This window comes from Cebus imitator, unplaced genomic scaffold (assembly GCF_001604975.1).
Source record: "Cebus imitator isolate Cc_AM_T3 unplaced genomic scaffold, Cebus_imitator-1.0 Scaffold682, whole genome shotgun sequence".
NCBI lineage: Eukaryota > Metazoa > Chordata > Mammalia > Primates > Cebidae > Cebus > Cebus imitator.
The window spans coordinates 368,954-396,245 of record NW_016107997.1 but is presented as its reverse complement, the minus strand read 5'-3'; the positions used below and the strand labels follow the sequence as shown (position 1 = coordinate 396,245).

At 36.4% G+C, this 27,292-nt stretch overlaps 2 protein-coding genes across 3 annotated transcripts in view; one reads left to right on the top strand and one right to left on the bottom strand.

The window, feature by feature from the left end:
* Positions 1-27,292, bottom strand: part of PPAT (phosphoribosyl pyrophosphate amidotransferase) — a 42,142-nt gene that overhangs the window by 6,176 nt on the left and 8,674 nt on the right. The window contains exons 1-9 of one of the 2 annotated variants that reach the window (XM_017518499.2): positions 24,605-25,056; positions 8,412-8,478; positions 7,574-7,780; positions 4,383-4,495; positions 4,134-4,279; positions 3,237-3,300; positions 2,470-2,621; positions 1,924-2,051; positions 322-543 (exon numbers count right to left, since the gene is read on the bottom strand). In XM_017518499.2, coding sequence (XP_017373988.1) covers positions 322-543; positions 1,924-2,051; positions 2,470-2,621; positions 3,237-3,300; positions 4,134-4,279; positions 4,383-4,495; positions 7,574-7,777 — 1,029 coding nt within the window. In that variant the 5' untranslated portion in view covers positions 7,778-7,780; positions 8,412-8,478; positions 24,605-25,056. Of the gene's footprint in view, positions 1-321; positions 544-1,923; positions 2,052-2,469; positions 2,622-3,236; positions 3,301-4,133; positions 4,280-4,382; positions 4,496-7,573; positions 7,781-8,411; positions 8,479-24,604; positions 25,057-27,292 lie in introns of those variants that run through there. The other variant, XM_017518498.2, reaches the window with a different exon arrangement.
* The window catches only part of LOC108296114, a 22,523-nt gene continuing 5,918 nt past the window's right edge, over positions 10,688-27,292 (top strand). The window contains exons 1-3 of the mRNA XM_017518501.2: positions 10,688-11,071; positions 19,147-19,581; positions 21,830-21,919. Coding sequence (XP_017373990.1) covers positions 10,690-11,071; positions 19,147-19,581; positions 21,830-21,919 — 907 coding nt within the window. The 5' untranslated portion in view covers positions 10,688-10,689. The remainder of the gene's footprint in view (positions 11,072-19,146; positions 19,582-21,829; positions 21,920-27,292) is intronic.

Here is a 27,292-nt window from a genome sequence, read left to right as displayed (position 1 = left end):
CCTCAGCCTCCCAAAGTACTGGAATTTCAGGCATAAGCTACCTCACCCAGCTTTTTAATATTTAAATTAAAATATTACACTTAAAAAATCAAATTTAATATTTTATATTGAGCTTTTTAATCTATTAAGGATTAAATTTAATATAAGTGTGGCTGTTACATGTTCTCCAAGTTGCTACACAGCTATTCCTAAACCAAACTGATATAAAAAAGTTAATTTATTATATTAAACATCCATTTTGATTCATTACCCTGAATTGCAATTTTATGCCAGTATCTTATTGTTAATTGATGTTTTAGAATATGTCCTAATATTACTTACCTCTTTTGCACCAGATTCTTTGAGCAGTTTTATTATAGGTGAGATGGTATTGCCTCTCACAATTGAATCATCTACAAGGACAATTCTTTTGCCTTTAAAGTTGTCTGACAATACTCCAAATTTTTTTGCAACACCAAGCTGTCTTAACCTCATGTTTGGCTGAATGAAGGTTCTCCCTACATATCGGTTTTTACACAGCACCTCCACATATGGAAGTCCACACTGATAGAGAAGAAATGAAAGGACAATGAGGAGCAATACACAGAATAGGTGACTATTTTCTCTAGATTGTGTTGCCACCACAATATTCAAGTAAAATTTCAAAATAATTTTCCTTTAATATTTGGAAAAAAAGGCAAACAGAAAAACCACTAAACATAATATACTTGGTGGAAAAACCAATTCGTTTTGCTAGGACTCATAATGTTTTTGTCTTAAACATTATTCCTCTGTTTTAGAAGACAGCACTAAGCATATGAAGATATAACAAAGATTAAATCACTGTCAGAAAAATTCATTATCAAAATAATTTTTAAAGAAATGAATTAAAATAAAACCAGTAGACCAATGAGATACTTTTTAGGAACAGGAGGTAATTAACCCATTTCTTAAGGTAAGCTTTTCTAAAATGTATGCATATTAATTCTTTTAGAAGCTAATAAAGTATCCAAAGTAGTGAATATTAGATGTTACACCCCAGGATTACTATAGTTACACAATCTACCTGATTATGAAAATAAAGCATAATACCAACAACATTATGCTAAATGAACATAAACAGCTTTATTATTACCCATACTTAGTACCAAGCAAATATTCCAGTGAGTTGTGAAGATAATTCAAGAAGTTTATTTTAATATTAAGTAAATTTTTCCACTGATGTCTATATATAGTTGATGAACAGAATGGGTTTGAAGTGCATGAGTCTACTTATAGGTAGATTTTCTTCCATCTCTGCCACCCCTGAGACAGCAAGACCAGCCCCTTCTTTTCCTCTTCCCTCCTCAGCCTACTCAATGTGAAGGCAACAATGGGAATGAAGACATTTATGAAGATCCACTTCTACTTAAGGAATAGTAAATATATTTTCTCCTCCTTATGAATTTCTTCACAGCATTTACTTTTCCCTAGCTTACGTTATTGCAAGAATACAGTATATAATACATATAACATACAAAATATGTGTTAATCAACTGTTTATGTTATTGGTGAGGCTTCTAGTCAATAGTAGGTTATCAGCAGTTAAGTTTCGGGGCATTAAAACGTATACACAGATTTGACTGTGCAGGGGATTGGCACCTTTAACCTCCATGTTGTTCAAGGGTCAACTGTATATTCATGATGTTATCTTTTTAAAAAGAAGGGGGCCAATTTCTGAACGCTTTGGTGACCCTTTTTCTTTTCAGGGAACTTTTTGGTGATTTTCACTAAAATAGTGCCATTGGGTAAAAGGGCTGGAAAATAACACCTGTAAACAAACCAACAAAACCACCAAACATTCCTTTCTCCTTAGAAATGTTGATGAGTTTCTCTTTATAGGCAAGGATTTCTTATTCCATAGCTAGGAGAGCAATTCACTGCATGTTAATTAAGAGAAAATACCTTTGCTGCATAAGCAAGAGCAGCAGGCGTAGCAGATTCTGGAACAGTGCTAACCAAATCTGCATCCACAGGTGCTTCAATTGCTAGCTGCTGGCCACAACGGTATCTTACTGTATAAACCATTTGGTCTGGTGTGTTTGGAAAAGGAGAGAGAGTATTTTTACTTAGCATAGTATAACAGTGTTACTCTAAAAAACTAGTGCTAGAATTCTATAGATTGAGTATAAAAAGGAAAGCAATATGTAAAAAATACGAATGTGGAAATACATAAACTGAGGAATTCAACTGTGTGGTTTTTAAAAAATTTGATCTTCATATAGATCTAAAAATCATAGTCTTTACTCCTAAACAATAAACAACATCCAAGAGTCAAACGGAAGGGGAAAATAATGATTTTATGACTTGTGGGCTCTGTCCTATATCCATAACATATCCATAACATATGCCTTCAAAGAGCCAGGTAAGGCTTTGAGCCAAGAACTGCCATGTTTCAACGAGATAGCTAAAACATTTATATGAATATTCAAAGAAAAGAAATCTACTTACCTTCAAACATACTGTCTGGTCTTGCAAAATAAACATATTCAAAGATACAAAAAGCCATTGGGTTTCCTTCAGATCTTGGTATGATATCAAGAGTCTGGACATTATGTCTGGATATTTCCACGATTTCTCCAGGCAAGACTTCACGGTAATATCTTGGGAAACAATGTTAAAGAAAGAAGACTTTTAATAAACTAGTCCTTAAGGCTGATGAAAACTTTAATTATAAAGCACACAGAGTGCCTTCCCTTAGAGAAACAATTGATTTATTCAACATAAAATCTAGAAGTGACTTTTTAAAAAGTGGTATGTCTCCAAGCAATGATTTCTGTATATCTTTCTGTTATCACAAAGTTCTAGTGTAGAATTAAAAAATTAAGGGCCCTAAGTGGAACTGAATTTTAAAAGAATACAGTATAAAGAAAACATTTTATCCTGGCTTACATTTTTCTATCATAACTCATTGAGGAAGTTCTTCCTTTCTAAAATCAGTCTCTATGTTCATATTGTACCATAAAAAGAGAAAAATATGAAAAAAATAAAAAATAAAATAAGTTTCATAATATATTGAAAGAATACCAGCGTCAGAATTAGGTGTTACTAGAATATTAAACTCAGTGCAACTGCTGAGCATAACATGCGTAAGAAAACCCACTTGTAAATTTTTTCTTGTAGATATCAGAAAGAAAGCTTTCATATAAATAAAAAACTGTCTAAAAAATTCTTTTCAACATTGGAAAAGATAATATGCCAAATAAGGTAAAACTTACCTTGCACCAATAGACAAGAAGCTACAAGATTCTGAAGACACCACCCATCCTTCTGTTTCTTTCTCTGTAAATCACAAATCAATTCAGTTAACGAATGGACTCAAGAAATTTTAAGAGGCTATTTCAACAGAACAGCTAACACCAAATAAATAAGTAAATAAAACTCATAGAATAGCCATTTCTATTACTTTAAGAGCACATGGATCCTCATTTGACTTGAGCCAAAGGTAAAATAAATGATCTTTTAAGATTCCTTCTAACGTTATGATTTCACGGCTGGAAACCACTGAAATCATACTGCAGAATGTAAAAGCTAGGCAAAGGACATGAATAGGCAATTGAGACAGGAAAAAACAGGAACATCCATTACACACATTAAAAAGGACTCATCACCCAGTCAGGCACAGTGGCTCACACCTATAATTCCAACACTTTGGGAGGCCTAGCTAGGCGGATCACCTGAGGTCAAGAGTTCAAGACTAGCCTGACCAACATGGAGAAGCCCTGTCTCTACTAAAAATACAAAATTTAGCTAGGCATGGTAGCACATGCCTGTAATCCTAGCTATCTGAGAGGCTGAGGCAGGAGAATCGCTTGAACTCAGGAGGTGGAGATTGCAGTGAGCTGAGATCATACCATTGCATTCCAGCCTGGGCAACAAGAGCAAAACTCTGACTAAAAAAAAAAAAAAAGAAAGAAAGAAAGAAAGAAAAGGGACTCATCCTCAGAAGTACTCAAAGAAATGTACTTTTAAAATGAAGAATACAATTTTTCTTTCTTTTAACCTAGCTCCCTCCCATCCGTCAATTTTCTATACCTAAAGAGTTAAGGGCCTGACGGCAGTAGGACAATAACTGAAAAACATTATGAAATGATATTCCTTCTGAAGTTCATTACCTTTGTCATTTATATCAGACATTGGAATAAGACGACCAATGCATAATGGACGATTTCCATAAGGATCTCGTACTGCATAAATAACATCTCTGTGCATTATAAGCAGGGAGTATGCTGTGGGTGCTTCCTTCATCAAGTTTTTAATCCTGGAATTAATTAAATAATTGAAGGAATAACTTCAGTTGTAAACATATGCAAGGCAAAACTCTCCTTACTAGAGCTCTAAGTTTAGTCCGGTTCTCTGTTTACCTTGCTACCCAGTCTGGGGTGTCATCTTGTTCCTGAGGAGGAGTATACGCCAGTAACTGGGTAATCATTTCACTATCAGAACTTGTGGACAGACCAATACCATGACGCAGGAGCTATATAGAAAAAAAGAGAAGAATTTAATCATCACAGGGGAAGCTCCACCGCATCCCTAACCCAGTAGCCAACCATAATGGAAAGAAATCAGGCATTCTGTGGATGCCTAGTTATGAAAATCCTGCATTCCACTAATGCGGCAGACCCCAACCTTTTTGGCACCAGGCACTGGTTTTGTGGAAGACAATTTTTTCATGGACTGAGGACAGGGGATGGTTTTGGGATGATTCAAGCACATTACATTTATTGTGTACTTTATTTCTATTATTACTACACTGTAATATAATGAAATAATTATACAACTCACCATAATCTAGAATCAGTGGGAGCCCTGAGTTTATTTTCCTGCAACTAGACAGTCCCATCTGGGGGTGATGGGAGACAGTGACAGATCATCAGGCATTGTAAATTAGCTTCTCACAAGGAGTGCACAACCTATATCCTTTGCATGTACAGCTCACAATAGGGTTCGTGCTCCTATGAGGATCTAATGCTGCTGCTGATCTAGCAGGAGGCAAAGCTCAGGTGGTAACAGTGAGCGATGGGGAACAGTTATAAATACAGATGAAGCTTCATTTGCTGCTCACCTCCTGCTGTGTGGCCTGGTTCCTAACAAGCCATAGACTGGTACCAGTCCCTGACACAGGGGTTGAGGACTCCTGCACTAATGGTATGTGTATACTAATAACGGATGATCATGGCTGGAGGCAGTAGGAAATCCAAAAGGTTTTCAAGCAGAAAAAAAGAGTGCTTTATGAGATGTACACAAAAGCTTTTGAACACTAAATTTGAAGATATGCAGACCTGAAAGAGGGTATGGGGTCTTGAAAATTTGGTTTGTGGGTCTGACCTTTTCCACCCTCAACACTCTTGATGAACTTGGGTATATTCCTATAAAAACAGTACACTACAGTGATAACTTCCAAGCTGGGTTTGTCGGTGGTAGTGATGGTGGCTACCCATCCTCATTGATTATTACTGATAGAAGAAAGAAATCAACTGTACTGAACAATGAAATGCAGCAGATGTAATAAATATTGCTTGAGTGTACTCTATGATAATTACAAAGTTCTGAGCAGGACTGACCAGGACAAGGGCAGCCCCGTGGACATGCACAGACTGAGTCTGAATGGGCATTACAGAACATTTTCAGTAGGGAGCTAAACATGTAGAGATGAAGTTTAGCATCTGGGTAAGGGGTTATGTCGAGAAACAGTGAATTAGTGGTTACCTCTAAGTGGTGAATTTTTAAGAAATTTTACTTCATATTTATACTTTTGTGATTGTCTGAATTTTTAAATGAACCATGCAGTCTTTTCATTTGGGGACAGAAAAGCACAATACAGTCATTATAATGCCTATAAACAAGGGTGGACAAAGCTCTAAGAAATGCCCAAAGACAGAACTGAAAACAAAACGACAATGAGGGTGCAAAAGCCTGGGTTCTAGATATTTTTGACCCGCAGTTCATTATTATTCAGCTTCTGTAACTGTTCCATCATATGTGAATTGCCCAGCTCTAGAATGCTAAAAGGATGTTGGGGTATGCGTGTAACCATCTATTACTAAATATCACTAGGTTCTTAAGTTACCAAGTCAAGATTATTGGGAGTTAATAAACTGAAGAAACAGCAATCATTAATGAATGGCCTGAATGGATAAAAGGAAGCTACTAGGAATATGAAGATACCAAGCACTTTTTTAAAAAAAGAAAGATAAAATGATGAATGAAAGCATAGGCACAAATTTGACATCATTAGGACAGAGAGCTCTAAACAATATGCTGTGAACCAAAAGTTTAAGTAAACACTCTGTCCCCTTTTTGCAGACTCTAGTTTCCTGTCATTGTTTCCAAGTGATTTTTTTCATGTCATCTTCAAGTTTATACTCCATTTTATTTTTATGCTTTTGTGATATATAAGAATTAATATGTATGTTGGTTTTTATACTGCTCTTTCCTGGTACACAGCTCCTAAAACCCTTCAAATTGCCAAAATGATAGATGTCCTTTTGTATACTATTGAGATGACTGGCAGCTAGGGGCTCCTGCATAGTATCAGTATGACGGCTAGTTGCCAGGGGAATCAAGCAGACGGTTGGAACTTTCAGCTTCATCTCTGGACCCCCAGGGAAAGGGAGAAGGGCTAAAGGTTGAGCTGATCACCACTGGCTGATGATTTAATCAATTGTGCCTACTTCATGAAGCCTCCATAAAAACCCACAATGACTGGGTTGAGAGAGCTTCTGGATATCCGAACACTTGGAGATGCCTGGAGGGTGGTGCCCCTGGGAAGGGCATGGAAGCTCCATGCTCCTTCCCACATATCCTGCCCTTTCCATCCTTTCACCAGACTGTTCTGCTGTAGCCTCTGTAATATTCTTTCTAATAAACTGGTAAATGTAAATAAAGCACTTCCTTCAGTTTTGTGACGTTTGAAGCCAAAGGCTGGGCTGGGGCTGTTGCAGAACTCCCAATTTATAACTGGCTGTCAGATGTACCAGAGGCCTGGACTTGCAACTGGCATCTGAAGCAGGGGACAGTCTTTGTGGGACCGAGCCCTTAAATTCTGGAACCAGACTTTACCTCCAGGTACTATCAGAATACAACCGAATTATAGGATGCCTATTTGGTGTCCTCTGGAAAGCTGGCTGGTATAAGAGACCCCCTTGTTTGGTCATAGAAGTGTGCTATGTTGAGTCTGAGAGTAGGAAAAACAGCTTGGTTTTTCTTATACAAGTTTTGAACACAGCAATAGAGTTAAAGAGGTAGCAAGTCCATCAACTCTAATTTCTCTATGCTTCCCACCATAAATCAACTCTCCCAAATCTCTCCTCTAAAGCAGTGCATTCAAAAAGTGAGTCTAAAATGCATATTCTCACCCTTGTCTCCAACTCTAGAGGACATCTTACAGTCTGGAATTCTAACAAGTCCTCCAGATAATTCTGATGCAATTGTTTGTTGCAGTTAAGTAACAGGTAGCAACAATTAGAAAATGCCTTTTATAAAGATCCTCAGCTTTTATTCATTAACCCATGCTAATCATTTTAAAAGGCTTAGGAAAAACAAACCAACATACCTTTTTCCTTAATCGAGCAGCATTTACCAATTCACCATTATGTGCCACAGCTATCTTCCCATGAAGCGTTTCAACAACAAAGGGCTGACAATTTTCTAATTCACACTTTCCTGTAGTGGCATACCTTGTGTGTCCAATTCCAAGATTTGAAACATACAATTTTTTCAAATTGTCTTCAGTAAAGACATGATTTACAAGACCCATTCCCTTGAGAAATCAAAAAGTTCAACTTAGAAAAAAAACAGACTAGTATTGCTAGTGAGTAATAAAAGTCACTCTTCTCTGCTCAGCCAATCCAAATAACACAATGAAGTACATTTAATTTCTCTGTTTCAGAATTCCAATCTAAGAAAAGCCAAAAATAAACAACCTAACTGCAAGAACTGTGAAGCACTTACGTTAAAAAAAAATTATATTGAGGCAAAAGTAACGTAACATAAAATTAACCATTCTTAATAGCGGCATTTAGTGCCTTCACAATACTGAAGTGCTGTGTTTCATAAGATGCTTTTCACTAAAACATTTAAGAACAGATGTACTAAGCAATAAAATTTATCAAGTATAAAAACTAAAATTTGCATTAAAAAAGTCAAAGCATCTTAAAGCATTTGAATATATAATTCCCTATTTGAGTGAGTTGGTCTTAAGCAAAAAATTGTCACCGGGAAAGAAATACATCCTATTTGACAAATGTTAGGATATAAAGTTGAAAGTGACTGATCCAAAGAATATTACTTTCAACTGCAGATTACTTATTCAACTTGCCCCTCCCCATATATTAATGATCATCTGTCTTTTGTTATCTTTGTCATCAACATTTCCTAATGTTCAAATTTACCTTGTGTGATTTGAATGTTGGCACTGAACTGCCGTCACTAGTCACAATACCAGCACTCTCCTGACCCCTGTGAATATAAAAAGATATTGGCTATTAAATCTGCTGATGGATAAGCTTCTTGAAGAATTTTATCAAGCATACTTTCTCAACAAGCATCTATGAACTTAGTGTGACAACACATTAAATGCTACTTGTACTAGCACTACTTCTATTGATGATGCTGATGCTGATGATTAGCAATCACAGATGACAATGTAACAATTAGATATATTATCTAATTCTAACATGCCAGGTAGTCTGTCCTAAGCATTTCAAGTTGTAAAAATAAATAAAAGCCGCTGGAAACCCAAATATACTTTAAGCCTTCAGAGAGAGATAACTGTGATCCGAGTCACATATGGTTACAACTTGTTTCTCAGATTATAGATTAACTCACTTTCTTATTTTTCTTGTTCTATACAGTGACTAGAGAGAATTAAAAGACACCAGAGACAATAACCTCCTGCCTTCTCAATTGATGACCTTTGTGAAAGATTAACTTCTACTTTGTTGTCCTGCTTTGCTTAGACCAAATGAAAGAAAACCCATTCACAATTACATCCTCTGTAAAAAATATTAAAGGTACCCTTCCCAAAAGAAATGCTGCCTATAACTAATCAAACTGCTGTAACTGTGCGCTAACCATGTATGAAAAATGTTGTGATTCTGCTAAAAACTCCTCTGTCTCTACTATGAAACGAAACCTTAACTTTCCTACTTGGCGATGCTGACTCCATTCGTTGCAGTTGGTGTTTCCAGGTGGGTCATCCTCAAACTTGGTGCTTGAATAAACTCTCTTTAAAGTAGATTCTGATCCTTTTAATTATTTAGGTTGATGGCATGAGTGATCTGATTTGGCTTTCACAACAATCTTATGAAGTAGGTACTATGATTACCACACCCATTTTATAGATAAACACACTAAAGCAATAGAAAGGAAGTTACTTTCCCATTGTCACACAGACAATGGTACAGCCAGGATTAGAACTTGGATAATCCAGCTCCGGCTTCTAACCCCTATACTTTTTCACCTCTAAATATGGCTTCAACAGGATGAGTATGTAGATGTAAATGAAAATCTCCAAATATAATAGAGGCATAGTTGGTACTGAAACTGTAGCCATTTTTTTTGTGCTTTTCTGCATTTTCCAAATGTTTTCCAATAAATAGCACTTTTGTTATCAGAAAAAAATTAATGTCACTTCTGAAAACCCTCTACTGACCAGGGACCCTTTCCCACGTCTGTGTCTGATTTCCTGCCTCAGTGTTTTTAAGTGGTGATACACAGAAAAAGGCCAAAATTAGACTGAAGGTAGGGCAAGACATAGTAAACACTGAGAGCATCCACACCACTGTGCAGTATACTCTTATCAAGGTTCCAACTGCTTTACAATTTTTAATAGTTCTGAACAAGTGCTATAAATTGTAGATGTTATTGACCAATGTTTGTTCCAAAGAATATGTATCAGTATAGAAACAAAAAGTAAACCTCTTCCATATGTGCCTGTAGACTTTAGTAGCTGTTAATACATTGATTTATTTGGTAAAAAGAAAGTTTTTTCAAAATTATATATTGCAACTGTTGCAGCGTTTTATTAACTCGAAAAACTACAACATTAAATACGTTTGCCAAGTAAAACTCTAAAAAAAGTGGCATAATCATGGCTCACAGAAGCCTAAAGAAATGATTTTGGTAAATGCACTAAATACTCAAAATAGATGTGCATAATACTATGTACCATATGGAACTAAATAAATTGTGACTTAGCATGTCTTTTATTTAGTGAAATGCTGTGGGGTCTGTAAGTTAACCAATGTTAGAGGACTGAGTGATTCATGTCAGAGGGAATATTATTAACATTGGCTATAAACCTCTGGGCAAAAAGAACCTCTGCTAACCATGTTCAAAACAATTTTTAAAAATCAATAATCATTTGCTAAAACAGTAAATTATGTAAGAAAAGAAATAAACAAAAAATGGTTTTCTTTCCCTTTTGTCTCAAGGGTAAGTTTTTCCTTCAAGCTGAAATGAGTATGGTTAAGAATCATTTAGGTTCAGGCTTCTTTAATCACAAAGCCTGCTTATTTGGCAGTTTCTCAAGTTACTCCCTCAGGCAGCTTGAACCAGTTAAACTAGATCCTTTCAGCTCTTTGGAGCTTATTGACAACCAGCCGTCTGGTTTCCTAGGAAACAAAACCTTGGCTAGAAATAGTGAATCATTTCCAGGTCATTTTCAACATGGAGAGTGGAGCAGGAAAGCACTGGACTAAGGAGGAGGTTAAAGCTTTGCTAAGTGTCTGGGCAGAAAAAAATATACGAAAACAACTTTATGGAACACTAAGAAATAAAGGAATATTTATTTATATTGCTAAAAGGCTGCAATCATTAGGAGTACACAGAGATTGGAAACAGTGCCGGGCTAAGTACAAAAATCTCAAATATGAATATAGAACAGTTAAATATGCCCATAAATCTGGAGACAGCTCTAAAACTATGAAGTTCTTCCATGATTTGGATGCAATCCTGCAATATGAACCTACCACACAATTTACAGAGGAAGATGCAAATGGCAGGTGCCTGGAAACGCTCAGCCCAAGTACAGCCCCAGAGACCACTGAAGGTAAAAAGAAAAAGTACTCTTTGTTTTTCTTTTGTTTTACAGTTTTACCAACTGTAAAAGTTCAGGACTTCTGAGGCCATATGATAAATATAGACTGAAATATCAAGACTGAGAAAAATAACTCATTTATTATGCTATTTTCCACAAGGTTAAGAATAAAAAGAGGTTAAATATTACAACTTAAAAAAAATCTGTATAAAATACAGAAAAAAGCACATTAAAATGGCACTGCTAGTGCCAACTGCATGTAATATGTTTTTGAAATATGGATTGGGTTCTAAAAACTGCTTAAGTTTTAATTTTGTAAGAGTGGCAGAAAAGGGTTAAAATATCAAAAACATCGCTCAGCTGATGTTTTCCCACAGCTCGAAACAACAGAACTTTTCTCCTTTATTTTAGTGTTTCCATTTTCCTAAATTTATAAATAAAAGCACATTTAAAATAACTGTTCAACACTATTTCATTACTTGTTTAGAAGAACAGCTCAGTTTTAACAATGAAGTAAAATAAAGATTTAATAGATGAAATGATCTGAGACTAAATGATTTAGAGGGGTTTCATGACCTACTGTGTTGTTAAACCCAGTACTATTTACATAGAATCTGCTCATTGTCTTTAGAAGCATTAATAGGCAAAAGGAGGGAAATGAATGACAGTAATGAGATTTCTATCACAATAGAAATTATAGATGCTATTTTTAAGAGCAGAATTATTCAAGTATCCGTAATACCCACTATCTGTGTGTACTATGGGCAAAGCACTCCTCAAAAAGGATGGAACTACAAATAAATTTAATACCTGAGAGAAAATAGTAACTAGTATAATAAAAGTACCAAATGTGAATGGGGTTAAGAGGACAAAGATTACAACTGGTTAAGTTAGCTAATTTTCATACTTACAGCTCAGAAACAAATCATTTTGTTAAAAGAAGAATCCACCCTGCCTACACTCTTTCCATTTCTGAGATGACACCAAATTCTGAGATGACACTAAATTCTGAGAAAGCTTTGCAGTTATTATCATGTTCAACAGCAAGGACATTATTTTATTCAGTTAAACATCCTCAGCTTTTCATCATTTAAGTGTTTTAAATATTGATTAATAAATAAGTAAATCACTTAGCTTCTGAACATCCCCAATTTTAACCAGGAGTTGGTCTGATGAAGATGTGGATGCCAGTATCTCCACTTCTTAAAAGCAATCTTCAGCCCTTTCATGTACTCCCTTGGCTCCAAACTCCTTCACTCATAAACAGAGGGACTATACTTACAGTTTAACCATGTATGTTTAGGTACCTCAAACCCCCAATTCCAAAATCAAACTCTCTCCCCATCATTTTTTTTTAAGAGAGAATGTTTTACTCCTGCCACCCAAGCTGGAGTGCAGTGGCGCAATCTCGGCTCACTGCTGTCTCTACTTCCAGGACTCAAGTGATTCTCCCACTTCAGCCTCCTGAAAAGCTGGGACTATATGGGCATGAGCCACCATGTCCAGCTACTTTTTTGTATTTTTAGTAGAGATGTGGTTTAACCATGTTGCCCTACCTGGTCTTGAACTCCTAGTCTCAAGAGATTATCCCACTTCAGCCTCCCAAAGTGCTGGGATTACAGGCATGATCCACCATGTCTAGCCCAAATTTGATCCTCATACAAACTGCTTCCACCTTAGCATCACTATATTTCCAATCATTTATATAGAAACGTTTGAGATATCCTTGATTTCTGGTCAGTCACTAAGTCTTTAAAAAATCTGGTGACATACTACATAAAATTTTCTCTCTGCTCTATTCTCATTATGACTAACCAGAACTTCATCGTCTCCCATATGGACTATTAATGTAACCTCTTTACTGGGCTCCCTAGTTTTCAACCTCTTCCCATACACTTTCCACAATGCCTCTAGTTGTTATTTACATTTTTTCAATTATAAAATTACAAGCACATTAACATCTTGGTTGCATTAAAAATAATCTTTATACCCATGATTCATCATGATTTAAAATTAAATATGGGCCGGGCGCGATGGCTCAAGCCTGTAATCCCAGCACTGTGGGAGGCCGAGGCGGGTGGATCACGAGGTCAGGAGATCGAGACCATCCTGGTCAACATGGTGAAACCCCGTCTCTACTAAAAATACAAAAAATTAGCTGGGCATGGTGGCGCGTGCCTGTAATCCCAGCGACTCAGGAGGCTGAGGCAGGAGAATTGCCTGAACCCGGGAGGCGGAGGTTGCGGTGAGCCGAGATCACGCCATTGCACTCCAGCCTGGGTAACAAGAGCGAAACTCTGTCTCAAAAAAAAAAAAAAAAAAATTAAATATGAAAAACAATGGTTCTATAATATTTAACTGAGTTCAGGTCTTCATCCCACCTCATGCAAATAATACTGCAATTAATAACTTGTCAATTTTTAGCATTATTACCCTAGGACACAAGCTCTAATACTGATTCAGGGGGGTATAATTACTTTGGGTTTTTTGTTGGTTTTTTTGTTTGTTTGTTTTGCTTTGTTGAGATGGAGTCTCACTCTGTCACCCAAGCTGGAATACAGTGGTGGGATCTCAGCTCACCACAACCTCTGCCTCCCAGGTTCAAGCAGTTTCCCTACCTCAGCCTCCCAAGCTGGGATTAGAGGCACAAGCCATCACACCCAGCCAGTTTTTCTATTTTTAATAGACACAGGCTTTCACCATGTTGACCAGGCTGGTCTTGAACTCCTGTCTTCAAGTGATCCTCCCAACCTGGCCTCCCAAAGTGCTGGGATTACAGGCCTGAGGCACCACACCCGGCTATTACTTTGAAACAAACATTATTTCTAAAATAACCGCCTTCCAAAAAAACTGTACTTCATTAGCCATGGAAAGAAGGGACTTTCCAAATTTAATAAATAAGGTTTTAGGCCAGGTACAGGCTCATGCCTGTAATCCCTGCACTTTGGGAGGCAAAGGCGGGTTGATCACCTAAGGTCAGGAGTTCGAGACCAGCCTGACGAACATGGTAAAACCCATCTCTACTAAAAATACCAAAAAATTAGCTGGGCATGGTGGTGGGCACCTGTAATCTCAGCTACTCAGGAAGCGGAGGCAGGAGAATTGCTGAATCCAAGAGGCAGAGGTCGCTGTGAGCCGAGATCTTGCCATTGCACTCCAGCATGGGCAAAAAGAGCAAAACTCATCTCTAAATAAATAAATTAGGCTAATTTAAGAAACAATGGCCTATAATGATACACAAATTGTTAACTTTTAATTTGCATTTGTTTAATTACCAGTAAGGTGGAACACTTTTGTATACATTTATTCACTTTTACAAACTGTTCATGTCAATTGGGGTTCTTAGAAATCTGCATGACTTCTCTTGCCTTATGATTTATTTGACCTGTAGAATCCAGAAATTTTTAAGGTAATCAAAGCTTTCTCCCTAAAGCTCAGGAAGCCCTCCTTGCATCAGGTTTGACTCATTATATAATGTCTTCTGGTTTTTCCTACGGTGGAACCAGCAGAATTTTTAATAGTGTGAGATAAACTGAAGAAGGGAAGAAAATATAAGTGCCTTTTCCACTGTTGGGATCAACCTTATGCAAGTGGTAAGGAGAAGCTACTTGTTAGGCAGCAAGCAGCCAGAGCCAGAGCCATGGCAAAGGACCCAAATACACTTTTGACCAATTCTAGGAGGCTTCATGTTCTGCTAAATCTGATCATCCTCAGCCTCAGGATTCCTTTGGCCTATGCTGCCAAGCCACATTCCTTCAGTGGTCAGGTTTCCCCTCTATTTCACTCCTCTTATTCTATACAAATGCATTGCAAGTAATGATTTAAGTGTTTCAGTTTAAAATCCCCAGAGCCTCTGCCTACAGTTTTAGGATTCATGCTACGGAATAAGCAACTTAAGAAAAAATTCCCTGAAGAGGTTGGAGAGAGAGCTTTTCTGTTTCGCTATCATCTGTATGTTTGGTCCAGACTCTTTTCTATGGTGGTAAATCTAGACTCTAAACCAGGTAAGAGAAGAGAAACCTTGCCTTTCTTTACTGCTCTCATACTTAAGCTTGGGTGTTAAATAACCTGAGCATATTAGCATTTTCCCGTTTCTGTAAGATAATTCTTACATAACTCCAGATTTTTATTTTCCCTATTTTCAACCAAATCTATAACATTCCTCAACTACATTTTAGCCTCAAGCAATTATAAAACCTGATTTTAAATTTTTGAAAATTTTTACCTTATGAGTTTATAAAAATATTGAAAGCTGTGAGGTCTTTTTGTACTTATGTTTATTTTTCATGTTTTACTACTTTAACATAGAAACCCTAATAAACTTTTTAAGATGATAAACAGCCTACCTTTTCTTTTTCTTCAATGGGAATGCCTGTAAACATAATGGTGAATCATGATTTTAAATGAATGTTCATGGCATTAAAATCACACTAATGTGATCTGTTAATGCAAAATACAATGCTACTTTTGTTATTCAGTGAAAAAGAATTAGCAAAACATTTGGAATTGAGATGACTAATGAGATGAGTAAATTTTTAATAGAAACATTACAAAAAGCAATCGAAAGATACTTATCTACCACCCGGTTAGTCTGCAACTTCACTGTAATTATAATTCATCCTCATGTGTCAATTGAGTTAAAAATCATATAAGTTGGGTTCCTTTCTAAGATGTGCTTCATCCTCCTCATTTGATCACTTTACTATATATATATATATTTTTCTAAGATGGGGTTTCACCATAATGGCCAGGCTGGTCTTGAACTCCTGACCTCAGGTGATCCAACCACCTCGGCCACCCAAAGTGCTAGGATTACAGGCGTTGGCCACCGCGCCCAGCCTATTGATCACTTTAAAAAGTAGCCTCATTTTATGAAAGCCTATATAAAAGCATCCAAACTATAAAACAAGGAAATCAAAGGAGGACTTCATTTTTTATGGTTGGCATGGTTCTTTTAAATGACATATTCCTTAGTCTATTTAAATATAATTTACATTAACTTCTTGAAAATTAGTATGTTTCAATCAATAAATTACATAAAGTACTTATGAACTCTAAGCTATTTGATTATATGCACCAATAAAGCTGCATTTTCTAATTATCTATCTCATTGCAGGACCCCTCTTTTACACTACTGGTATTATTTAGCAAGTGCCTACTCTGTTAAAGCACCCAAGATACAATTAAAAATAAAATGCCACATTTTAAAAATGTAATTTAACTTGAAAACTAACTACAGCCATCTCTAAAAACTTACAGAATTATCAAACAATTCTAGTAGAAGTCCAAAATAGACTATGTCAATGAGATGGAAAAAATTAGATTTCTCTTTAAATACATAAATATTTAAACCATATTACACAACTCTGTTACAAAATGTCTACCACAAATCTATTTTCAAGAATATGATCACAATTAGCTAAAGCTATTAGCATTATTAATCATGTTATTTCTAAAGGGAATTCTGTTATATTTCCAGGTAAAATGTCAATTGCATCAGAAGATAACGAAGACGTCTCAGGAAATTCTTTACTTTTGGTTTCTCATGTCAGACCAGTGGAACTAGGTACAGTATATGGGTGAAACAGAGTGAAATTGATCTAATTTCAAACTGGAAGATAAGATTGGTTTCTAATCTGAGAAAATGAAGAATTTTTCCTGGAAGAAACACTCAGAATTAATGTATGTTTTCCTCCCTTTTTACCAACCCACACTGAAAAAAATTATTTCTAAAGCAAATTATTTCTTTACCAAATTTAAGTTTCCTAGAAATATTGGTTCTCTAATTTCTAAACTTAACTCTTTAAATATTATAAGAAATCTGATGACTAAACTTACAAATAGTAATGAGCATGATTACTTTAGTGTCGAGGCAAGGGATTAAGACAAACAGAATTTTATGTTTGAAAGTAAACATCAGAGCCACAACCAGATCAAGGGTAATTTTAGTCACCCAACAAATTAAATTCAATGTAAATTCGTCTTTGCTTCTAATTTCGTATTGAAGCTAAAAGCAAAAATCTTACTTCTAACTCAAATAATAGAAAACCTTATTTGTCACCCAAGTAAGAATAAAAAAATTCAGAAAAGCATTTCAAAGCAAAGACATTAAATACACCACAAAATATCCCAAGTAAATGCTATCCAGTTTTTTTTGAATGACTTAAACTCATTATAGATGCTGGGATCTAAACTACTTCTTTAGTGAACCTGACAAAAGTTATTAATTACAATACCATTTAAACGATGGGGGCCAAAACCTAAACTCAATTAAATATTACTCAACCATTAATTGTAATATTTAATTTTAAATTATGGCCAGGCACAGTGACTCACATCTGTAACCCCAATACTTTTGAAGGCCAAGGTCGGGGATCACTTGAGGCCAGGAGTTTGAGACCAGCCTGGGCAACATAGTGAGACCCCCATGCCTATAAAAAGTGTTAAAAATAAGCCAAGTGCAGTGGCTCATGCCTGTAGTCCCGCTACTTGTGAGACTGTGGCAGGAGGCTCATTTGAGCCCACAAGTTCAAGGCTGCAGTGAGCCCTGACTGTGCTACTGCACTCCAGCTTGTGCAACAGAGTCTCGGGGAAAAAAAGAAACAAAATAAATTATGATTAATCTTGAAGATTATTTTTAATGCAAACAAAATGTTAATGTCAGGCATGGTAGCGTGTGCCTGTGGTCCCATCTACTCTGGAAGCTCGCTTGAGCATGGGAGGTTCAGGCTGCAATGAGCTGTGATCTCACCACTACACTCTAGCCTTGGTGAAAGAAAATTACTTTCTTTTTTAAAAAAATTTATTTTATTTTACCTTATTTTGAGACACAGTCTCACACTTTCACCCAGGTTGGAGTGTAGTGGCATATTCTCGGCCCACTGCAACCTCCACCTCCTGGGCTCCAGCAATCCTCCCACTTCAGCCTCCTGAATGGCTAATTTTTGCATTTTTTTTTTTTTTTTAATTTTTGCATTTTTGTAGAGACGAGTTTCGCCCTGTTGCTCAGGATGGTCTCCAACTCCTGAGCTCAGGCGATCCACCTGCCTTGGCCTCCAAAAGTGCTAGGATTACAGGCCTAAGCCATCATGCCCAGCCAAAAATTCCTTTCTTTAATAATATTGCATCCAATTTGAAACCCTGTCTCAAAAAAAAAAAAGTGCTTGTAATTTTATAATTCAAAAAATGAACCTACTTATTTTATGAACATGAAATCTGAGAAAAACACAAGATAGTATGGTTGTTCAAAATATCTACAATATAATGTCAAGTACTGTCAGTAATGTAAATGAAGTGTAAAACTGTGCTAGAAACCTAATACGCAGCATGGCATATTAAAGGATTTAAAACTATGCGGAAACATACTGCCTAGGAGCAAGGCATTATGAAATTTCTGACATATTTCCCTAACATTAAAAGAACATACTTTATTTAAAATGGCTTTAGTTTCTGTAATTTTCCAAGGCATAAGCACTGAAGAACAGAGTCACACTGTTCTGTGTGACTCTTCCAAGCCCTCAACTCATGAGTAGCCTCAGTTCTCAACCCTGACTACACATTAGATTCACTATCTGGAGATGAGGCAGGTACCAGAGTGCTGGTTTTTAAATGCTTCCCAGTAGGCTGATATATAGCCAAAGGAAATCATAAGATAAAGAAAAAAGGAAGGAGTTAAATTGTTTGTACCTGTCCTATTTCAAAACAAATTATCTACAATGAGCCATTTCTTATGTAATGATTGCTTTCTACAGTAAATACTACACATTTATATACTGAAGTTTCACTATACATTGATATACACCCTACATACTAAAGGAGTGGTATGGAAGAGAAAGAAATTGTATGGAGGAAAGATGATCAAAATGTGACTAAAAAAACACAACTTTATTAAAGCCAGTAACTGGCATAATAATGAACAGATTTAGGTTCTGTATTTTGTTTCCCCACTGTTTAAGAGAACAGCTAAGCTATGATTTGTTACTCCATCTCCTATGGAGGAAATTGCCTTCTTTAATAATGTTGCATCCAATTATTTACCTCGCTGATGTATATAATACATATTTCTTTTACCTCTCCACCTAATGCAGGTATCTCTACATCAGTATTGGAACCCTCTAATAACACGACTTTTATCCCAACTGTAGCAAATGAAGGAGGAAAGCACTGGACTGTGTCAGAAGTCAGGGCTCTAATAGACATCTGGTCTGATAAAAGCATACAACGACAACTAGAGGGAACAGTGAGAAATAAAAGGATATTTGAACAAATTGCTGGCAAGCTTCAGAAATTTGGAATAGAGAGAGACTGGAAGCAATGCAGAACAAAGTACAAAAACCTAAAACATGAATACAAGATTGTAAGAACAGCACAGGACCTAGGCATGACTAAGAGTATGAAATTTTTTACTGAGTTGGATGCCATTCTGGGACACAATAAAACAGAAAAGTCACGAGGCCAGGAATCCCAAGATGGAGAACCTGTCACAGAATGTGCCAACATAAAAATGGGAGAGGACCAGACAGGTAGGAAGGTGAAGAAAAGTAATCTTAACATCATGTTACATCATACAGGTTCAAGGATCCCTTTTCCAAAATGCCTGGGATCAGAAGTGTTTTAGATTTAGAATTTTTTCAGATTTTAGAATATCTGCATATACGTAGTGAGGTATCTTAGAAAGGACACCCAAGTCCAAACATGAAATGTTCGTGTGTTTATGTGTTTATATATATAGCTTGAAGCTAATGTTATGCAGTATTTTAAAAAATTTTGTGCATGAAACAAAGTTTGGACTGTACCCATCACATGAGGTCAAGTGTATGATTTTTCCCATGTGGCATCATGTTGGTGCTCAAAATGTTTCAGATTTTGTAGCATTTCAGATTTCAGATTAGAGATGCTCAACCTGTATTGAGAATGTCCAGTACCATAAGAAGAATATTATATATGTCAGTTATATAGGTTTCATTACATGCTATTTGACAAGCTAGCTGAATTTACTATGAAACAGATTTACTACATATTTGATCTCCCCCAGAACAGAAACAGTATAGTTATACTAAAAGGAGGAAATAAAACTGGATTCCCAAAGTAAAGTTTAACATAGATCAATTTTAATAAAGCAAATATGCAACCCCAGATGGCAGAAGTTAAAGTAAATTTTCATACTAATTGTGGTACAAATGAGTAGAATAGAAAAAGGGCACTAAATAATTTAGAAAACTATAAAATACATGAGACTTTCTTAGAAGTAGTAAGTTTCTCTGGGACCCATCATAAATATCTTTAAAATATATCTAAACCAAAGGATTGAGATATAGTACATACACACAAAGATATGATAGCATGAAATAAACTGAACGAGCTCTAGACCACGATTCAGGAAATCAAAGTTCTAAGGCTCTGTAGAACCTCAAGTAATCAAATGTCTCCTCTAGACCAGGGGTCCCCAACACCCGGACTGATACTGGTCCGTGACCTGTTACGAACTGGGCTGCACAGCCAGAGGTGAGTGGTGGGCGAACTTCATCTGTATTTACAGACACTCCCCATCATGCATATTACAACCTGAGTGTCGCCTCCTGTCGGATCAACAGCAACATTAGATTCTCACATTAGATTAGAACACTGGAGAAGCAAAGACTGTTGTGAACTGTGCAAGAGAGGGATCTAGGTTCTCTGCTCCTTATGAGAATCTAATGCCTGATGATCTGTCACTGCCTCCCATCACTCCCAGATGAGACCATCTAGTTTCAGGAAAACAAGCTCAGGGCTCCCACTGATTCTAGATTATAGAGAGTTGTATAATTATTTTATTATATATTATAATGTCATAATAATAGAAATAAAGTGCACAATAAATGTAACGCATTTGAATCACCCCCAAACCACAGCCCCTGCACTCCCTGGTCCATGGAAAAACTGTGTTCCATGAAACCAGTCCCTGATGCCAAAAAACGCTGGAGACTGCTGCTCTAGACCTAACTCCAAAATGGGAAGGAGTGACCAAGATGGTCTTAAAGACCTCTACTAACCACAGTGTCTCCAGATTCTATTATCTGGCTTAAATACTGAGAGTGTGTGTCCAGGGAATAGACAGTTAAGAATGGAAATGCTGGTGAGAAATTTCAAAATATTTCACTGGTGGGCAAGAAAGAAACTGGTATGCTAGAGAACTATACATTTCCCCTAGTAAGATGACTACAGATAAAGCAACCCAACAGCAGGGGCATGGTATCTTCATACAGTCATTGCTGGAGATGCAGCTAAAGATTATTCCATTAGTTATGTCAGAAGATCTAGAGACTAGATACATACCCAATATTTACAGTGATGAAAAGATGCTTAAGGGTAGGGAATCTAACCTATGGAAAAGCAAATATTTAATATTAGGGTCCCTTTAAAAAGGGAAATACTACATTCGGATTTAAAGCATGATTCTGGGCCAGGCGCTGTGGCTCACACCTATAAAAGCTGAGGTGGGTGGATCACTTGAGGCCAGGAGCTGGAGACTAGCCTGGCCAGCATGGCAAAACCCCATCTCTACTAAAAAATACACAAAAATTAGCAGGCATGGTGGCGCATGCCTGTAATCCCAGCTACTCAGGAGGCAGAGGCTGTAGTAAGCCGAGATTGCACCACTGCACGACAGCCTGGGCAACAGTGTAACTGGGCAACTCCACCTCAAAAACAAATAAATAATCTAAATAAATAAAACACGATTCTGAAATAAATTTAAAAAGCTAATATATATATCCCCTTATGTTCATACAGCCATTGCTGGAGATGTAGCTGAAGGTGATTCGGTCAGTAATAAGTCAGAAGACATAGGAGATACAGATACAAAACAAAGTCCTGACACAGGTAAAAGAATATTCTGATTTTTATTTGGTTTTTGTTTGTTTTGTTTTTGTGTGTGACAAAATAGATACACAAAATGCTATTATAAGACAGACACTGCTATGGCCTGAGCTGTGTTCCTCCCACCAATATTCATATATTGAAGCCTTGACTCCCCATGTGATATAGTGGCAGACAGGGCCTTTGAAGGATAACTAGCTTTCCATCAATGAGGTCATGAGAGTGGTGCCTCATGGTGGGTTTTAGATTTCATATCTATATATTAATAGATGCTACCGTACTAAGAAATTATGTTATAACATTGTATGAATTACTGTTGGATCACAACTCAAAACACATAAATGGAAGGTGAAAATAATTAATGGAAGTAATATTCCCCATGGCTGTTTTTCTCCAAGTGTAGCAGCATCAGCATTAACTGAGAACCTATTTAAAAGGCAAATTCTTGGGCCCCATCCAGAATCAGAAACTCTGGTGTTGGGGCTAGCAATCTGTTTTAACAAGTCTTCCAGGTGATAATGATGCAAGCAAGTTTGAGAACCATTACCCTCTGGTATAAGGCACTAAGGGTGTGGAGGTGAGATTGTGTGCTTGCTGATAGTTTACATCTTCTACACAAACCCACATTGGGGAGGAGATCACCACGCCTCCAAGCTGAAGCTCATCTGTTAAAAAGACCTGTACCTAGCCTTTCAGTCCAAAGCTTCACACAACTTTACAAAGAGTAAAGCTCAATGTTAATTTAACAAACTAGTTAATAAAATTTTCCTATACTCCTGGCAAACTTATTTGCTTGATTTACCAGATAGGACAGATTCTTTAGTTTCACAGCAATGGCCTGTCATTAAGAGTTAAAAATCTAATTATGCCAGGTGCAGTGGCGCTCCCCTGTGTAATTCCAGCTTCTTGGGATGCTAAGATTGAAGCATCACTTGAGCCTAGGAGTTTGAATCCAGCCTGGGCAACACAGCAAGAACCCATCTCTATTTTTTTTTTTAAACCCATAAAAATAAAATTAAAAATAGGAAGAAAATAAAATAAAATTTAAAATAGGAAGAAAATCAGATTACTAAAAATAAAATTTAAAATAGGAAAAAAATCAGATTACACTGTTTAATAAGAAAAAAAGATTTAAAAAGTTAAGAGCTTTAGTATTAAGATTTCAGCTTGTTAGTCCTCTGGAAACTTAAGTACAACATCAAGATAATTTTTTTCTTTTTTTTTTTTTTTTGAGACGGAGTCTCGCACTGTCACCTAGTGTAGTGCAGTGGCGCAATCTCCATCTCCCGGATTCAAGTAATTCTCCTGCCTCAGCCTCCGGAGTAGCTGGGACTACAGATGTGTGCCACCACGCCCAGCTAATATTTTTGTATTTTTAGTAGAGACGGGGTTTCACCATGGTGGCCAGGATGATCTTGATCTCTTGATCTCGTGATCTGCCCTCCTCAGCTTCCCAAAGTGCTGGGATTACAGGCATGAGCCACTGTGTCCAGTCAATAATTTTTTATATGTAAAAGGAAAAGATCAAGTCAGAAGTACAAGGTTTTTTTTTTTTTTTTGTAAACATGCCAAATATGAAATATTTGGAATATATTTAGAAAATATGAAACAGGACAAATACAGTTATTCTAGAAATTATATTAAACTGACACATGAAAATACAAAGTTCAAAGATATAAATCCACAAGGATCTCAGCAGCTAAATACATAAGAAAAAAAAACTTCAACAGGCAAGGATTTTAGGTACACCTGCAATAGATACCTATTGATTCACAAATTGCCACTCCCCTATTAGGAAGAATGTAGAATGTAGTATTGAGGTATAAAACTATGGATTATTTATCTTCAGGGAAAAAAATTCACATGAAATAGTCTTTCTTTAAAATAGCAACATGTATTTACATGAAACACTCTTTCTTTAAAACAACAAATGTAAAAACATGTAAAAACAGAGGTCACTTCATTTTTATTTATTTCACTGATGAAATTTTGAAATTGGAGTTGCTATTATTAATAATAGCTCCATATTGTTAACTTCAACATCTGGCCAAAAATCTGGTCCCCCAAAAGTATTCTCTTTGCTATCTTAAATGTATGCTATTAAGCCATAAGCTTCTCCTTCCTTCAAATGAAAATCCAGCTAGAGCTGTAGACCCCTTGGATTCTGAATATTTAGATCGGTTCCCAATTTGGAACTTCTGGAGATTTTGATCCAATAGGTTGGTGTCAGTTCAGGCATCCATACTTTTCAACGATTCTCAAGCACTGGAAACCATAGCTAGGTTCTCATGCTCAGACCAGCAGAGGTCTGATTAACACAGAAGTTTCAATTTGATTCCATTCAGGGAAAAAAAAATTGCTAATGCCAATAAATTATCACTTAAAAATGACTAATGGAATATGAAGGAAATTAATCACGGAGAAGAATCATAGACTCTTCAGACTATTCCTACTACATTAAGTAAAAAGAAATGGCCCAAGAAAATTGAATTAACTAGTTCTTTGGATCTAAAACATAATTGATTTTCCTCCCCGGTCTGAGGCACAAGCAAGAGAGGATAAAAGGAATCAAGATTAAATGAAAGTCGCCAGGAGAATTTAAAAAAAAAAAAAGGAATCAAGAAGTTATCAAAGGAGAAAGGACTCTGCCAAAAGAGAAAATTTGTGTTTGACAATCTTATCACATACCTATCTCTTCTGAGTCAGAGAAACAAAATTGACTTAATTCATCTCCAATACACTGCCATTTATATGAGTTGGAATGCCTCTTTATCTGTGCATTCTTGCAAGCCACTGCTTTCTAGTATAGGACAGTCACAGTTAAACCATTTTAGGTCAGAGGAGTGGAGCCAGGCACACTAAAATGAGCACAGAAGTTCCATGGTAGTAAAATATATCCTATTAGAGGAGGTCACACTGATCTTGAGCCTAAAAATCACAAGTGAAATACCTCAATGTTTACCTAAGAATAACCCTAAAAATACCCATTTTTCTTTTGATTGTAGTAAAATGTATTTCCAAAATTAAAATCTTTACTATTTCCATAATTCAAGAAATTCACAATGAGATGGCCAGCAGGGGGCATTAAGGAATCTATTGTTATCATCTCAAAGGGTATGCCAAGAAATATGTTTTCTTCGAATTCATTTATCTCTTTCAAAAGAAAGAAATTGAAAATAATTTTCCGTAAACATGGAATATTTAAACACTTTTATATATTTTGCATCCATTATAATTTGTATAATCTTAGCAGGAAAATTGTTACATAAATTAATGTACTTTAGTCATATGAGACACGATATTACTGAGAACTTTTCATTTTAACCTAATTGTAGATCCAGATAGAGAACAACTGATTTCTAAAACTTCAGAAAACCCAAGACTTATAAATGTGAAAAAAGAAAGCTCAGACATAGGTGTACTGCTAAACTTAAATATAGGCAACTTGTTAATTATGAAGGCATGATTTTTCTAATTTGTACTGTTGATAGTATTTAATAACCTTTTAGGAAGCTGTGGCATAATAAAGAATATATCTAGTTTTGCTCTCCTGTTCCAGGAACAAAGCATCAACAACCTTTGGAATTTCCAAAGACATAAGCATCTTTGTTATGTTAATGAGGCTACTCTAGGTGGGTTCCCAGATCGCTTCAGCATGGATGGAGGCTAGTCACTGAAGATCAACCATGTGATGAGGGTTGGAGCTTTGTGCCAGTGCAACCTCCAGAGAGGAGAGTGAGGCTGGAGGCTGACTTAATCATATCATAAAACTCTGGCTCAGAGGAAGATTTGGAAGCTTGGTGCCATGCAGTTCATGTTTCCTTAGTTCCCTCATAACTTCCCAAAGTCATCACTGCATTAACCTGTACACTTGACCTGTCTTTACTTTTCTATTCTCAAACCTCAGCAACTCTTCTTTTTTGGTATGCAATTTACATTTATTAATTACATTTATTAATTTACATTTATTAATTACACCAAATTAAAGCATATAACCCTGTGGTTTTTAGTATATTCACAGTTAAACAATAATCACCAGTATCCCATTTTAGGACATTTTGATCACCCCACAAAGAAATCCCATATTCATTAGTAGTTTAACTGCTTGTCCACACCTCAGTAAACCCTGGCAACCACTAACCTACTTTCTGTTTCTATGGATTTGCCTATTCTGGACATAAGTTGTACCCTCCAATATATAGTTTTTTGTGTCTGGCTTCTTTTGTTTCATAGTCTATCCATGTTGTAGCCTATATCGATATTCCATTCCTTTTTATGGCTGAATAATATTCCAATTTATGAATATACTTTATTTTGTTTTCCCATTCATCAGATGACAGATATTTGAGTTTCTGCCATTTTCTGGCTCTTATGAATACTGTTGCTATAAACATTCTGGTACAATTATTTTTCCATTTTGGTAAATTATACATAAAATTTACCATTATACCCATAAGTACATTCACATTGTTGTGCAAACATCACCCCTCTCCATCTCCAGAACTTTTTCATCGTGCCAAACTGAAACTTCTGTAGCCCGTTAAACAATAACACCCCTATCCCAATTCTCCTTAGCTAGTGGTAACCACTATTCTCCTTTCTGTCTCTGTGAATTTGACTATTCTAGGTACCCCATATAAGTGGAATCATACAGTATTTGTCCATTTGTGCCTGGCTTATTTCACTTATCTTCAAAGTGCTTCCATATTGTAGTATTTATTAGAATTTCCTTTCTTTTTAAGGCTAAATAATATTCCATTGTATGGATACACCATTTTGTTTATCTGTTCATCCACTGATAGTCATCTGGGTTGTTTTTGCCTTTGGCTATTTTGAATACTGCTGCTATGAATGTGGGTGTATAAATATCTGCTTGAGTCCCTGCTTTCAATTCTTTTGGGTATATACCCAGAAGTGGAATTGCTGATCATATGGTAATTTGTGTTCAATTTTTTCAGGACCAGCCATACTGTTTTTCCACAGTAGGTACATGTTTTTATGTGAACATGTTTTCGATTCTCCTGGGTTTATATGTAGGAGTGGAAATGCCTTGTCATATAGCATATGCTTAAACTTTCTGAGGAACTACCTGTTTTCCACCATGACTTCACCATTTTACATTTCTATCACCATCTTTTAAAAATTATATCCAGGCTGGGCGTGGTGGCTCACGCCTGTAATCCCAGCACTTTGGGAGGCCGAGGCGGGTGGATCATGAGGTCAAGAGATCGAGACCATCCTGGTCAACACGGTGAAACCCCATCAATACTAAAACTACAAAAAATTAGCTGGGCATGGTGGCGCGTGCCTGTAATCCCAGCTACTCAGGAGGCTGAGGCAGGAGAATTGCCTGAACCCAGGAGGCGGAGGTTGCGG